General features: G+C 38.2%; 1 protein-coding gene across 1 annotated transcript in view; it reads right to left on the bottom strand.

Annotated features, from left to right (window-relative positions):
* Positions 1-16,143, bottom strand: part of CLSTN2 (calsyntenin 2) — a 191,921-nt gene that overhangs the window by 70,711 nt on the left and 105,067 nt on the right. Inside the window, exons 2-3 of the mRNA XM_027884360.1 lie at positions 6,144-6,339; positions 4,232-4,440 (exon numbers count right to left, since the gene is read on the bottom strand). Coding sequence (XP_027740161.1) covers positions 4,232-4,440; positions 6,144-6,304 — 370 coding nt within the window. The 5' untranslated portion in view covers positions 6,305-6,339. The remainder of the gene's footprint in view (positions 1-4,231; positions 4,441-6,143; positions 6,340-16,143) is intronic.

A 16,143-nucleotide genomic window follows, 5' to 3' on the forward strand; every position in this document is an offset into this window, starting at 1 on the left:
TCTCTTCCAAGATTTGGACTAAAAAGATTCTCACTATTACATGTTATTCTGGAAGGTCATTTGGATGTCTTGCAGATGTTACCCAATAGCTTATTGATTTCCTAATAATTTTTTTTGTTACCTCTAATCCTTTATGATTGTTTGGTTTTTAACAATTTAATCAATATGATTAAAAAAGAGACACAGAAGGGAAGCACTATAAATACAGACTAAATAAGGTTTTAGAGACGATACTCTGAAAGTTTCTATTTACATGTCACCCACAGACAAACAGGGAATTTAATTTCAAGAAAGAGAAAAATGTAATAGGAGAAGTAAGTATATTTCTACACAGTTCACAATTAGGTCATAAAATATTTTTGTTCCTACTCTTCCTAAATATCTGCCTTTTCCTGGAAATACCCAGAGGTATAACAGTTTAAAAACCCAAACCCCAGATAAATGACTACAGGAATAAAAAAAAATCCTGCCTGAGGACACAGACATTTACAGCTCTGTTTCCTCAAGGTCAGTTTTGGGGATAGATTGATACAGACATCCCTCTTTTATGGCTGTCTTTCACTTTACTTTGGAGAAGTCACAAGAACGGGGAAAGACTTGACTCATTTACTATGGCAATTCCCCCTTAAATTCCACACTTACTTTCTGTGTGCATAAAAAGTATAAAACTGAATCTCTTAACTCTTACAGGAGCGACAGACAGTGTTACATGAGTGGTCTGACTTGAGCCTGCTCACAAGAGTGATAGGTCAACAGTTCCAGGAGCCAAGAGCCACCAGGAGCTATATTTGACCATAAATCCACTGAAGGATAAGAATTTCCTCTTGTCAAAGAGGTTAAATTTTTCAACAAAATTGGAAAGAATCTGTGATTTAATAGAAAAACAAATAAAAAATGCTTAGTTTTAACATTTCACTACCTTTCTGACCACATGAAGTTTGCACAGCTCCTACCACAGGTCTCAGGGCTGCAAAGAATGAGACCTTGTGAGGTCCAGTTCAAATCTGTTCTCTAAGATACATAACCCAATAGAGCCTGCACTGACTGGACAGGTAAGCCAATATCTCATCCTCACACTGAACAGTCTGAACATGTATTCGTGAAGTGCTTCCCAGTGGTGGGTGGCAAATAAGTGTTATCTCCATTTTAGAGATGAGAGTAGGTCAGAGCTGTGACAGAATTTGTATCTACACCCAAGTTCTGTGATCATCTGACCGGGGTCCCCGATAAATAAAGGCTCAAGATGCATAGAAATGTTGTTACCTTACAACAGATCTGAATTGTGGTTTAATTCTTCTGTCACCTGCAAAGAGCCTACACAAAACTGATACAATAACTGAGTTGATGACTGGGACTCTCTGCTAAGAAGAAAACTACACCAATCTGCATGCAATAGTACTTCAAAACATATTGTAACTTATACCTTTAGTCCCAGTTCTTTGCAGAGCAAAGCATAAATTTGTCCTCTGCCTTTACATGACTGCGTTTCATGCATAAGAGTTCATTACCCTCCACGTTAGGCTCATCATGTACAAGAGTCAATTTTATTAGTGCTATGGTTTCATAACACAAAGTAATTTTATTCACAAGGAAATCACATACCAAGGGTCAGAGTCACCAAATGCAAAGGGGAAGCTTTGTATTACGTTTCTTTAGGTGCCTAACTTACAAATATAAATTTTCAAGACAATAAAATGCTCCAAGCATGGAAGTAGATACCAGAAATAAGTTTTGTCCAAAACGACAATGATCTGCAAAAATAAAAAGAGCTGATGGAGTAGCATGTTCATCTTTCTACAGAACTGTGGTTTTGGTTAGTTTCATATGTTGGTGGTGAAAAAATCCACCGTTTGGGACAGATAATGGCATGTTTTTCTCACCACCACCCACCACACCTGCCTCGTCCCTTCTTTTTGAGCCCCTTGCAATATTTAGGTTTGATTGCAGGCATGGAGTTATACTCTTTCTGGGCATTGAAATTCCACACTTACATTACTAAAAAGCAGAAAAAATTATAACCTGCAGAAAGACACAAGAACCCAGATTTGTAGTTCACAATGGGTAAAAAATCCTATTAACAAAAATCCTAATTAGCACAGTATTAGCAGGCAGTCCCAGGCATCTCATACACCTATTTTAACCATCCTTTAAGGGAAAAAAAAAATGGGCATATTGCCAAAGAATTTGCACCAGAGAAAGTTTATATCAGCTTCCACAGAGAGACATCCTCAGCAGTGAAATTTGTTAGAACTAAGCAACATATTTCTGTCACAAAATAAAAGTGTAACCATCTATTCGCACTCTGTCTCTAATCACAGTAGGTTTAAGCAATTACCATTATCTTAAAAAATTGCAAATTAGACTGCAATTACTGTTGGTTGTGGCAGCACTGTTCTTTTAGTGAACAAATAGATCAAAAAATATTAATTGAATTCATGACCAAGAAACTGCAAGAATTACAGCCTTATACCAATTATTCACTGCAGGCTTTAAAGGCATGTTTAAATCAATGATTTTCTCATTGCCTCTGCTGAAAAGCAGGTCCCAGGCACATGAGGACAAAGATGTAACCAAGGATTCCTGACATTTCACATGCTTTTGATCATGCCTCTGTCTGTAAAAAAACCATGATCACTCCTGAGGCAGCTGCACTGTGTGATACGAGCTGAAAAAGCACAAGCAATAGAAATGCCTGCTCTGTATCCTGCTAATTTCAGTGTATTATTTATCTATGATATCTGTCACAAACCTGAATGAACAAAGATATGAAATTATGAAACTGGTGTAAGCACCCAGCTCCATAGGGGCAAATCCCGCGGAGCTCTGGAAAAATAATAGTTTCAAACAGAAACATGGAGAACTTCCTTACACGACAAAATGGGAAATCTCACAGTTAGAAATAAAAATTCACAGAGAGGAAAAGTTCCGGGGAATTGCTCATCTCCAAATGCCCCCTTCCTGTAAAAAAATCCTTTGTGCAATTCTCTGGCAAAAGATTACTGTGCCAGCTGACCTCATTTACTCAAACACAAACATACTCATCATGATTATACCTCCTATATCGTATACTTGCCTCCCAGTGTATAATAACATTTTCCCCAATGTCATTACAATTTATTGATGCCAACAGGTTATTACCTTGTGATGCTCAGCTGCTCATTGTGCAAGAACTGCACAAATAGAGATGAATAATTTTTCAACAGGGTAAAGAGCTTTTGTAAAAAATCCCAGCGTCAAAATGTCTGCTCAGAGAAAACAGGAGCTCCATGCACGCTTTCAACTTCCAATTTGGCCAAAAATCAGATTTAACTTCCAAACAGTGCTCTTCTCTTACATACAATATGGATTAAATGCTTCTGCTAGGAAAGATAAATCAGAGCACTGGTGGGTATGCACACAGGGTGCCTGTTCCCGGGAAACTATTTTGTCTTGTCTGAAGCAAGTGCAGAATGGGAGGGAAGATGTTCCACACATTTTTTATGCAACCCAGCCACCACTCCCAAACTCAGTATCATGCTCTGTGCTGCTCCCTGAGGAGAAGTTGACTGGGGAAAGCAGGAAGCTGACATAGAGGGCCACCAAGCTCAAAAACTGCTGTATATGGAAAGCTTTATATGGTTTATTATTTTCTGTATAATACTATATATATTAGAAAAACAACTAAAACCAAAACCCACTAAAAATGGTACCAATTCTCCGAAGCACATTTTCTTCCATACTGCAAAATAATGGACTGCTTCAGGAAGCCCCACAAATGGGCACATCTGTGGACCCACAACCCTAAAATTTTAACGATCAATAAAAATATCCAGAATACTGTCAATTCTATATTCAGGGTCTGCTCCAGAAATGGGACTAGCTATAATCCAGTGAAAAAACCCTGTTAGGTAGGACTGCATGCTGCACTAGGAAATGCCATTACTTGAATGGAAAACTAGAACTGAGGTAGTTAAGAGAATGGACTGAGTGATAGAGGAATGCATTGCTCACCTAAAACTGGTGGTTTAATTTCCACAGTAAATTTCTGTGCTGTTTTCTGCCCAAATCTTACCTAGAAGGGCTGGAATTTCCCAGTGTGACGATTCTTTCATTCTCAGTGATGAGAACAGGATCACTCTCTTGAGTTAACATTCAAGCCAGGTTCCCAGGTAGTATCAACAGGCAATTATGCCATCTACAGAAACTGTTGCTCTCTGTCCCAGAGTTAGGACTGTTCATTCCCCACACTCACCGTTCCTGTCAATGGCAAAGGGAACATCTGTGGTGACAATCTCATAGTTGCAGATCTGGCTGTACTGGGGGGAACAGTCCTCGTCTATGGCCTCCACCTGCAGGATGCTGTCATAGATCTTCCCCTCTGTCACAGTGGCCTTGTACACGCTCTCCTTGAATGCTGGTGAAAACTCATTGACATCCTTTACCTGGATGTGGACTACTGCCCTAAAATAAGTAAATAAGACATCAAAGATAAAAATTAATTTACCGTGACACCTCACTAACACTTTCTTTTCAAAACACTTGAAAAGACTGACAAAACATATCTAGAAAACTCTGTAAGTACCTATTAAAGTGAGACATTACTGAATTTCTATGTTTAATTTACCCAATTTAGTACCTTAACATGGCACTAGGTTAAAGTCTATTGCCACTGCTCGCAGGGAGAGGACTTCATGGTGATCCCTATTAAAATCACTCTGCCTCTTAAAATAAAGTCAATGATACCATTACAGTGTAAAATGAGCAAAGAGAGAGGAAGAAAATTACAGTAGTCTTACATATTCACTGCCTAAAAATGGTCCATTTATGAACCTTCTTCCTATTAAATAAGGCTCCTTCTGCTGATTATAATTATCTAATCCTTTAATTAGTTACAACACTGTACATGTAATCCATTGAGGTCTTTAGTACTTAATGAGTAAACTCTAAAGGCCTTGCTTTGAAAAAATTTGCTCTCTAGTTTGATAAGCAGAGTAACAGAGGAATAGAAGAGTGAAAGGACTTTCAAGATCAGTGGCAGAGCCATTAGTAAAGGTTGGGACCCCAAACACTGTAGCTTAGTGTGGGGTTTACTGTCAAAATCACTACAAGAAAGGGTAACAAAGTCTGGTGTTGATGGGTCACATTTCATTTAGTTATTACACCCAAATTTTCCACAAGCGGAATGTACCAGCTTGTTACTGACATGAGAGAGGGAAACATAATAAAACTTAATACTTTGAAGCAAAACCTGTTCTGTGATTTGGTGGTTATTTGATATTGCAGGCTTCCTTCTAAATGTGTGTTCTTTTTAAATATCCTGAAAAATTTCAGTATGCATTATAGACCTAATTAAATTTTTAATTGTGCTGTGTCCTGGATGAGCAAAAGGAAGAATGATTACTATAAATCATTTATTTCAATGGCTCTCAGCAAAACGAATAATTTGTACAGCACTTATACATCTACATGAGAGTTAAACTCATCTTTAATGACAAATGGTCTGCAGATTAGTTCCATGAATGAAAAGAGAAAAAGAAGGTCCTGCACCACTTAAACTTATGCAGGGAACTGGTTCCAGAATAAAAAGTACCACTTACTGACCTTCAGTACACCTCTCTTTCAGAGGATTTTATTTCCTCTAAGACTTGCTGTCCAAAAGCTGAGGTCAGTAACACACTGTCCAAAGGCAACACTGCTGCACCTTAGAGACATGCATATACTAAAAAAAAAATAGGGTCATTTTATCTTTTCTTATCTTTTGAAATGAGATGAACAGATAGAAAACCTATTTAAAATTTGTAATTATTATTAAGAGTCAGCTTCCATGTCCTGGATGATCTGTTTAGTCAGTGCATTTAATTATTTATTTTATGAAAGCAAGAATGGAAAAAAACCTGAGATGCATTTCTCCACTTGCACAGGAACCCAAATAAAAGCTTTAAGTGAAACCATTGTAGAACGGGTCAAACTGCAGCAAGAAAAAAGAAAAACATCTTCTAAAAGGAGAAAGGAATGAAAACCGGCTGGGTATTGCAGCAATGGCTCATCTTTGTTATATTTGCTTTCTACCTGACAACAATATAAAAAGAAGCCCTTCAGTATACCACAGAACAAATGAGTGCCTAAGCAAAAAAAAAAAAAAATTTCTCCTCATTTTCACCCACTTGTGAGATTTCTTCCAGTTGGTTCCACTTGGTCCTGATCCACAGTCATAGGCCTGGATGATGAACGTGTATTCCTTCTGCAGCTCACAGTCAATAGGGCTCTTTGCTCGAAGACGACCTTCTCCAGATGTCTTGTTCAGCACAACAGCTTCAAAGGGCATTTCTTGTCCATGGATTTTAAAAGCACAGATTTCACCTGGGAGGAATAGCATAAAACAATCATAACTGGGGGGGTTCTAAGTCTTATGCACTGGGGTGACACTTGAGAAGTTCAGCTGTATTCCACATGCTGCTACAGATGGGGAAAATACAGCCTCAGATATCAGTTTATATGTCTAAAAGGTTCATTAACCATGTGCTTGTACAGTGTGATGCAAAGAGTGCAGCTCTGGGCACTTCCCTCTTCCTCTGACATTACTAAATGGTTTCCTGAAGTCGTAGAGACCATTCCATATGATATCAACAGCAACGCTGAGCTACATCATTTTTGGGCTAAATTAAGAGACTGTATTTACTTAAATAAAACAGCAAAAAGGAAAATAGGTAATATTATAGAGGTAATCTTTTTTTAACTGTTGTCACACCTTCCTTGAGCCACTTGAGCTGGCAGGTGGTAGCAGATGTTCAGATTCTTGCAGTTCAGTTTCCCAACAGTGAAAAAACTAACGGTGCAGAACATGGGCACATTCAAAATATATCTCGCTCTATTTACAGATATACATCATCTCTGGAACAGAAGTAGCTGAAGGAACACAGATGAGTGTCCCTTTTGGACATCTCAGTCACCCACCCACATTCACACGCTCATACATGAATGCCTTCTTGGCAGCAACTCACTCTGCCTCCAAACTGTCTCCTAATATAATAGATCCATAGCTTCTCTCGGAGGAATACTATATAACAAAACAGATGATACTGCAAAGACTAAAAAAATTGATTTGGACACAAAAGACAACATAAAGAATCTTGTGAGAATATAAGTCTGGAAGGGGAAAAAAGACCCAGTTTCTGGTTATCCTTTTTTTATCCTTCATACTGATAGGAAGGATATGCACACTTAGTTCATTTTTAACCACTCCAGAATCCAACTTTAAAAATGAAATATTTATACAAAGACCAATGTGACTTAAATATTTTTATGACACATTAAACACATGCTCTTTTATGAGCAAGTCAGGTTCGGGACATGCATTATAGATTCAAAGCTGTCTCCCACTCACATAATCCTTTTCCATTTATTTCCAATTTACAGTTGCAGCCTTCTGGAAATCTCCTTGCCAATCATATCTAAGTCAACTGCCAAATTCTAAATTAACTCTGAATCTACGACCTCTAATTCAAGCCTGGCTCCTCTTTCTCTATTTCTATTATAATATATTGTTTATTTTTATAGAAGAGAGCAGACAGTGGCTTTATAAAAGCGCTGGCGTTCACAATTCCTCTTATGGGTGATACAGAAAAAATGGCAAGGGTGTGTATGCAGGGAGGGTGGGGATTAGGTACATTTAGAGTATAAACACAGGCTTTTTAGGATATTCCCTCAACTGCCATAACATAGGTTTCCCTTTATTATAACAGGAGTTGAAGCTTTGCTCAGTCATACACTGACATTTAGGCAGATGAATCCCACACTCACCAGTGGCAATCAATCCTGTGAATGTCTTTATGGGACCAGAACACAGTTGTTTTAGCAATTATGAGGTACTGGAAAAGTACATTAAGTATTTTCTTGAGTATTTGCTTGCTTCAACCCCTCACTCAAAGAGCATGAAAGGGCCACGTGGTTTCCCAGGACAAAGATGTGCTCTTTTCCAGGCTCTCTCTTGTTTACCCTCCATGAGCCCAAATATTTGGGCCACAGAAGAAGGAAAGGATCTTACCTTGAGAATCAGACCTTGAAAAAAACTAATACTTTGCTTACCTATAAAAGCAGGCTCCAAAATGTTTATGAACTGTGCACAGGAAACAAAGCACATGATTAAGAGAGGGCCAAAGTGAAGCAGTTTGTTCAGCTTTAATTGTGGGCACTGATCACTGAGTTTAAACCTCAGTGTTGGCAAAAACACCTTCAAAAAAAAAATATCCAAGTTTCTTAGAAACTTCAAAATGAAACATTCATCCAAAGTGATATCGGGGATTTCAGTTTTATTTTAATTGAATACAAAAACCACCAATGTAAAGGTAGGAAGGCTAATGGAAAATACTATTTGTTGTGTTCTATAAAACTGGCCTTTGTAGTTTCTTAATAAAGTTTTCCTCAGATGCACAATTCATCAGGAGAAATCCCAACTTCAGTGTTTTGTGTTTATTATTTTATTGATTCACTGTTTGATTGCAAACAATACAGCATTTGCAGACATCCAAGCTACTGTTCTTAAAAAAACAGAAATAGCTCAGAGCAGAAAAAAGTTCTCTCAGCCCTAATCCAAACATTCATCATTTTTAACTCTCCAAACACAGAGGCCTGATGCAAAGCAATCACAGAAGCAACACACGTTCCAATTAGCTCTCAGCAAATATTTTAGAAGTCTTTATATCCCACTCCTATTCTAGACACTCCAGCTTTATATAAAACTCTAATTTTATCTTTATATCCCCACTTGCCAAATATAAAATAATGACAGCTGCCTGGATATGGTGAGATATTTGTAAACACACTACAAAAAGCCCACACACACTTCCAGAATGTGGCTACAGCAACCTATTAATATGAAAACAACTGTAAATGTTTTTAAAAACTAGGTGGGTTTTTTTTTTTCAGAAGAAGGATTCTACTGCTGTTTCCAAAGAAATGAGTTAACACTGTTGAAAAATGAAAATGTATAGTTTCATAATGCTTTTTAAAAGGTATCTTAATGATTATATTTCAAATGGAAACAATAACAGAGTTTTAACAGAACAGAAAATTAAATAAGGCCCACCTTTATACTGCAGGACACACACATTGACAGATATATAGAGCTGCTACTACTAGACATTACAAATAGTGTCTTTAAAATATAACAGGTACTATTTCTCATTGTTAATGGCTTTATTTCAACCCAGCTGAGCTAACCCCAGACCTACACGATGCCAATGGGAATTGTGCCAAGCTGATGTTATTTCCTGGGTTCTCAGGTAAGTGTGGTTGTGTAACTCACTGGAATAAAAGGAGTTTGAGTTTCTCTCTCATTCAGACTCATCACTTAAGTTGTGAGTCTCACCACTCAGGACTTTGGCACCACCTTCCTTTCTTGCCCTTTGCAAGGCTGGAATAATTAGAGTGCAAACTGGGACACTGTTTTTCTCACAACAGGCAAGACAGCAAAATGACGCACTTTGGTCTTCATTCCATTTGAATGGGTTTGGGAATGGGTGGACAGAGAATTTTGTGATCACAAAAGCAGTGGTGGCAGTGAGATGCTAAAGAAAGGATAAGTTGGTGATACCACATAAAGGCAGAAGCACACAGAAGCACATTCATGAAGTCCTATAGCAATTGTGTCCAGGGTAGAAGGACTCCCCTTCTCCCATGGCCAGGATGTATATCCTGAGGTTTTTTTCTGGGTGCAAGGTTGAACTCTATTGAGAGTTGTTTCATTTTAATACTAAATTCTGGACATGTGTTCTCTTCGAATCCTTCAGACTAATGTTAGCCATAAGAATCTATTAATTTTGAAGTCTACATTACTTTAAGTTGAAAGCCTTGGTAGAGATCCACACATTACTACTGCAGGGACAATAATTATACAATTTCCTCTGTAGACATTATAATAGCCTGAAAATACCTACTGACAGTTCATAATTTCTGAAACATAATCAACAAATTTATCCACTGTTTGGAAATTGATAAAGACAATGTTTCACACTGAATCACATTCAGACGCAAGATTTAGTGATTTTAAGCCTTAATCAATAAAATGGTATTAGAAATTACTGCCTTTTATACAAACACATGGAAACCCATGCTTCTTTCATTAGAAATAAAAATTCCCAGCATTAATCTTTTAGGAACTAGACACTCATTCACTTGAAATCAGTTTCAGAAGTTATTAAAAAGCACTGTGTGAGAGAGCTGGGGAAGGGTCTGGAGCATAAGTTTGATGAGGAGCAGATGAGGGAGCTGGGACTGTTTAACCTGGACATAAGGAGGCTCAGGGGAGACCTTACTGCCCTCTCTAACCCCATGAAAGGAGGCTGTAGCCAGGTAGGGGTTGATCTCTTCTCCCCAGTACCAAGTACCAGGAGGAGCAGAAATGGCCTCAAGTTTCACCAGGGGAGGTTTAGATTGGATACTAAGAAAAAAATTTTTACCAAAAGGCTGGGTCAGGCACAGGAAGAGACTGTTCTGGGCAGTGGTGGAGTCACCACCCCTGGGCTATTTAAAAGACATGCAGATGTGGCACTTGGTGACAAGGGTTAGTGGTGGGCTTGGCAGTGCTGGGTTAATGGTTGAGCTCAGTGATCTTAAAGGTATTTGCAACCTTAATAATTCTTACTTGGATGCTTAGACAATCATAAGACTGTTTATGAAACAGAGTTCACGCTGCTGTGTTGAGGACATGTCTATGTGAATGTACACACATGTATTTGCTCCTGAAACCATTTGTTAATTCCAGCTACATTTCAAACAGATGAGCTGTTTCCCTCAAATGCTATGAAATTATGCAGCTCCACAATTCAGAGATGCTACAGAAATAGTGTAAGAGTCACATCTCACTAAACAGCAAACAGAGCACATAAAAACACTCTAAAAGCTCAACAAGAAAAAAAGCTTCAATTCTAGCTTGTACCTCTTAGATACCAGTAAATCAAACATGAAGCTCAAACCTGCAGGAAACCTAAACTTCATTAGTTCACCGCTGACAAAATTACTCATTTGCATTCAAATCCTGTTCTGATTTTGTTACTCTCCAGCCTTTTATTATATTTCCATGAGTGGTTTTTTTTGGATACACCAATCAACATAGTTTTAGAACAAAGGTTGCAGGCATATACTTCCTGAGGTAAGCAGAGAGTCCCCAAAAGATCCCAAAGTGCATAAGAATCAAAGCTGCAAAATCACACACAAATCCACTCACACTTTGGAAGAGACAAACGCTCTGTTCAGGACAGATGCACATCGAGTTTCAATTCAAGAAAGGACAGGAATGCCATAACCAAAGTGTTACTGTGACCTCTAAAGTTTTGCATATGAGTTACAATAACACTGTTTTTTCCTCATGTGGGTCCTTCGAGAATTCAGATATGGGGATCCATCATGTCATAACAGAGGTATTTGACAATCATACTAAAGAATCTTATTCATATACTATGTGCCACCATTAGGCTTCCAAGAATTTTATACAAGGTATGAATTTGCTTGTGGTCTGACTTCCCTCTTGCTATAACTGAAAGTTTGTCAATGGAACTGAAGTGCTCTGAGTACAAATCAAATTTGAATCTTTGATGCTTTACATCTCCCTCCACATACAGATGGACATCCAAACACAGGGCACACTGTTCTTCAAAAATCTGCCATCAAAGATCTCTCTTGGCAGTTGGATGGAAACCTGCAAACAAGCAGTGCAGTCAGGGCACTTCTCAAGTTGATGTCTCTTTTCTCAGAAATTCAGCATGGACCCACTATGTGCAATCAACGTCAGGTTTCCCAGTAACTCTGTTTAGAGGTTGCTGTTTCTCTGGTTTTTTAATCCATCCTTCCAGGATAACAGCTGTACACCAGTTTCTCTGCTGGAATCCTGCAAATATCTCCTGCAGTGCAGAGGAGATGACCTTTTGAGTTTCTATGTGCCACTGGGAAGCTTTACTGCTCTGACAAGTTTTTCTATCACAAGTTGTAACTTCTGTTTAAATAATTACAGAACACAGGTTACCTTTTGAAGGAGGAAATGGCAGTTCTTTGGGAAAAAGAGGCAAAATAATGATTAGAGACGTAAAATATCTTTAAGGATAGGAAAAAAATTTAAGTAGGGTAGTAACTACTGTATATGCTTTCCAGCTCATTGAATTCTATGCTATTAAACTCATGCTGAAATACTAAAGGCCAGCAAGCAATACTGAAATCCTAAACAGAGGGAGGTATTCATACCTTAATATAATACCAAAAATTATTGTTTCCTCATACCTAATTTTATGGGCAACATGCTCTGCAAAGCAAGAGCATAAATCCACTGCTACCCTTCCTGTTCTATGGATTTGAAACTGGAAAAAGGGGGAAACTGCACTTGCACTTGAAGTGATTCATTGTTGCCATAAGCTCACATCAAATGAACCAGGCTTTGTTCTTATGCTGAAGGAGGGACTCATTTCTCAGGATAAGAAGATAGTTCTGTGAGTAGCAGTGATATCTGGGTTTCCTCCTGGCTCCACAATAAGTTTCCCAAGGAAATCGTTTTAGGTCATGAAGACCCTCAGCAACAAAGGACCTAAAAAAAACTACTCTGCAATTTTGTTTACATAAATCTTGTTTTAAAAGTGTAATTTTAATGGGTACACTTTTATTACAGTGAGGACATTGCTCTGTTGGAATACTCCCCCTGCTTAGATGTGTAACACATCACTCTCAGATCTGCACAAGAGATCCCAGCACTCCAGCTGCAATGATGGAGAACTGACACATGCTTATCTGAAAACTGCAAAAAACATAGGGGTGGATTAGAAAAATCTGTAACAAGGAGATAAAGGTTTGTGCACATAAAGATGTGCTTAATTAACTGATGGCTATGCATTTCTCAAACACCCTTTATTCTAAAAGCATAGAAATATAAAATATTGTCATTCATTTCTCCCATCAATCAAACCCTTGAATTTAAGCAAATTCAACGTTTATCAAATTAACATTCTATTGCAAATAATTTGAAACATTTCTTCATCTTTTTTTCTGAAATCTGCAAGATTAAAGAGAGGGAAAAAAAAAAAAAAGAAAATCAAGGAAGCATGATTTTAAGAACAATACCAAAAAGGTGTACTTTTATCATCAATGTGTGGAGCTCCATGCCCACCTGCACCAATGGAAGGTTGTGTCAACCTCATGTCTCATGTTTGCAAGTATCCCATGGATTCAGCAGTGCATCCCAGTGTAATGGACACACTCAGCACACACAACAGCTGCCCAATGCAGTAAGAATGCTGTGAGGCACAGCACAGCCTCTTCAACAGTTTCACGGGCACTACTGAGAAATATTTGCCTCGGCAGTTTTTAGAACACCACATTATAATGAACTATTTGCAAAATTAATCTTGTAACAGTGCAGTTAAGTCTGTAAAAAAAGCACATTACTTAAAAGGAACTTCCTCCTCCAGGAGCCAAATGGAGCATAATTACACAGTTCCCAACGGGCCATTTCCTGATCTGCTTTTTCACAGGTGTCAGTGAAAATCATAAACACACACAGGTCATTGCCTTCACACACACTACCTGCATTATTTGAGTGCTGTTCACTTGAGGCTGCAACATCTGCAGTCAGTGATTGCAGCAGATGAAACATCACTTTGCTTCCGACAGTCATCTTCCAGTAAACACAGAAGTCCAGATGCTACCGCTGTCCTAATTCCATGTTTGTGTCTGAAAGATGGATCATGAAGCTATTTCACCTCTAGATTAGTGAGGTCTACACTGAGAAAAATAGGAGATAACTTGCCTAGTGAGGCTCTGACCCAATTTACTGTGTATATCCTTTGAAAAAAAGTGGACCTATTTTTACAGGAGTGACCTAAAGGCCTCTGCGTGTAAGATTAAAAAGGTTCTTACAGTGCTTGCAATAATTTCTAGCCACCAAATATTACTGAGCTCTTAAAATGCTAAAAAAAATACATGAAAGTAGCTAATGATGGATAACACGACTTGATTTTCAAACAAAATAAAGACCTAGAATTAGGAATGTTGGGTAGCAAATATGTACTGCTTACAGAATTCCTACAGTCCTATAGGAAGACCTAGCACAAATATTTCCTGCAGCAGAATAGGTGCACAAACATGACCTGTTAGATTTGGCTCCTTTGTGAGATATACAGAGATAAATAAGAAAATGGTCAGCATCATGTCACACTCAGAGCAGAAAATCAGCAGCTGTTCAGTCTAGAGAGGACTCATCAGACTGACAGAAAACCTTACTTTTTAATTAAACTACTTTACCTAGGGCCCTATATCAAGGCAGAAAATTTCTGAGATAAAGAATCTTGGAAAATATTGAATTTATTAAAATTATTATTACTCTGAATAATTTTACAGGTATGGTTTTGGGGCACAGTTGGCTAATTCAAATCACATAGTGAATGATCAATTAGTTCTTCTGTTTCTTTTTATTCTAAAGGCTTGAGTCAGATCTAACTTCAGAACCATACCAGCAACTCAGGACTGGCTGACACATAATTTAAACAGTGGAATCAGCCATGCAAATCAAAGGAGAAGCAAGGAGGACTAGGGTTGTCCTGCAAAAATAACAACCACAAAAATATTCCAAATGTGTAGACCAAACTAGAAATTACTGTAACAAAACAACCAATCACTCGTTGTTATCAATAGAGTTGTGTCCTTCCTCCAGCATGCCATTATTTTGAGATAGTTATTCCCTCTTTGTTTTCTCAGATTTATAGTTTTAAAGATCAGGTTGATGGGAACAGAATGCCATTGACAAGTGTGACAGAATCACTTATAGCAAGGTGTGGTCCCCTGAGGTTGGGGGCAAATAGGGCTCTGCAGCCAGTCCAGCAGCTAAGCCAGAGCCAGGCTGTCATATTCACATGGTGCTGTGCCTGAAGAGCAGGGGCTGATTCCTGCCTGTGTCATGATTAGAAAACCCAGAGTCAGAGCACTCTGGATGTGCACATAACATTAGAAAGGACTGCAAGATCCTCCTGTGGGTTTTTTGTTTTGGTTTTTTTTAATTAAGTGAGGACCAAGAAAGTGAATTTTACAAGAATTTTCTCCTCCAAAGTATGTATGCAGACATGTCAGGTTTGCAAACATTAGAATTAGAGAGGTGCAATGCAAAGCACCTTTGAATAACTGTGGAACTCTCGTGGCATTGGCAACCTTTGAAGTGAGTTAAAAGCGAAAGTAGTTTGGAGTTTGGATCTTTCCATTGGCTTCTAACTTCTTGTTAACACGCACAGTAAAACATGCCAGAGATGCATTAGTAGTCTCAGGACTGTTTTACCTTACGCCCATGAAAACACATGTGAGAGAACACTGTGAGAGGTTAGGAAAGGGATAAAGACCTTACACATCCCCAAGTTTTCACTCATCTATTTACTCTGCTTGGCCTCTTCTCACAGAAGAAGATTAAATAAAAAATTTAGGAACATTAATTTAATCTTGGCATGGAGCCTGGGCACAAGGGTTTAATCTGTGCATCCTGCAGACATGCAGCAAAGTAGAGCACTGAGTTTAATTGTTACAAGAGTACCATATGGTTCCTCCTGATCACAGCTTTTCTTCATTCGTTTTTACTTCCACTTGTCTGCCTTTAAACAATCTGAAATATCCAGCTCCTAATGTAAGTTTATAATTTGGACTGGGTCTCTAGACATGATGAGTTACTTTGGACACAAATGCTTCTACTACAAAGGATCATCACAAATTAAAAGTAACACAACCAAAATTACAGCACCTGGCTTTTTATCAGAATGGAAATCACACAATTAAGGTAATAAATTAATCAAAAGAAAAAGTAAATGCAGATCTCACTAGAAGATTATTTGCACTCAAGTTTATGTGGACAGAGAATTGCTATTGCTACATCTAAAAAAATATATTCAGTTGATCTTATTCCTCTGAGCCTCACAATCTCTTCCCCTTTTGTTCTGCATAGTTTATTTCTTACCACACCTTTATGAAGAAAAGTGTCAGTACCTTTTGATACTTTGCTGGCCTCGAGCACAAGGCTGCTCCCCATCAGCACCAATAAGCCCTCAGTCAGCTCCAGCCACTGACCACAGCTCAGTCCTACAGTAAATTTCTGCATTTTTATGCAGGAAAGGTTTGCAGTCATTTGTCACTCTCAGGTAGTTCATGAGA

This window comes from Empidonax traillii, unplaced genomic scaffold (assembly GCF_003031625.1).
Source record: "Empidonax traillii isolate 1590-97213 ecotype Southwest subspecies unplaced genomic scaffold, ASM303162v1 scaffold143:size1492093, whole genome shotgun sequence".
NCBI classification, from domain to species: Eukaryota; Metazoa; Chordata; class Aves; order Passeriformes; family Tyrannidae; genus Empidonax; species Empidonax traillii.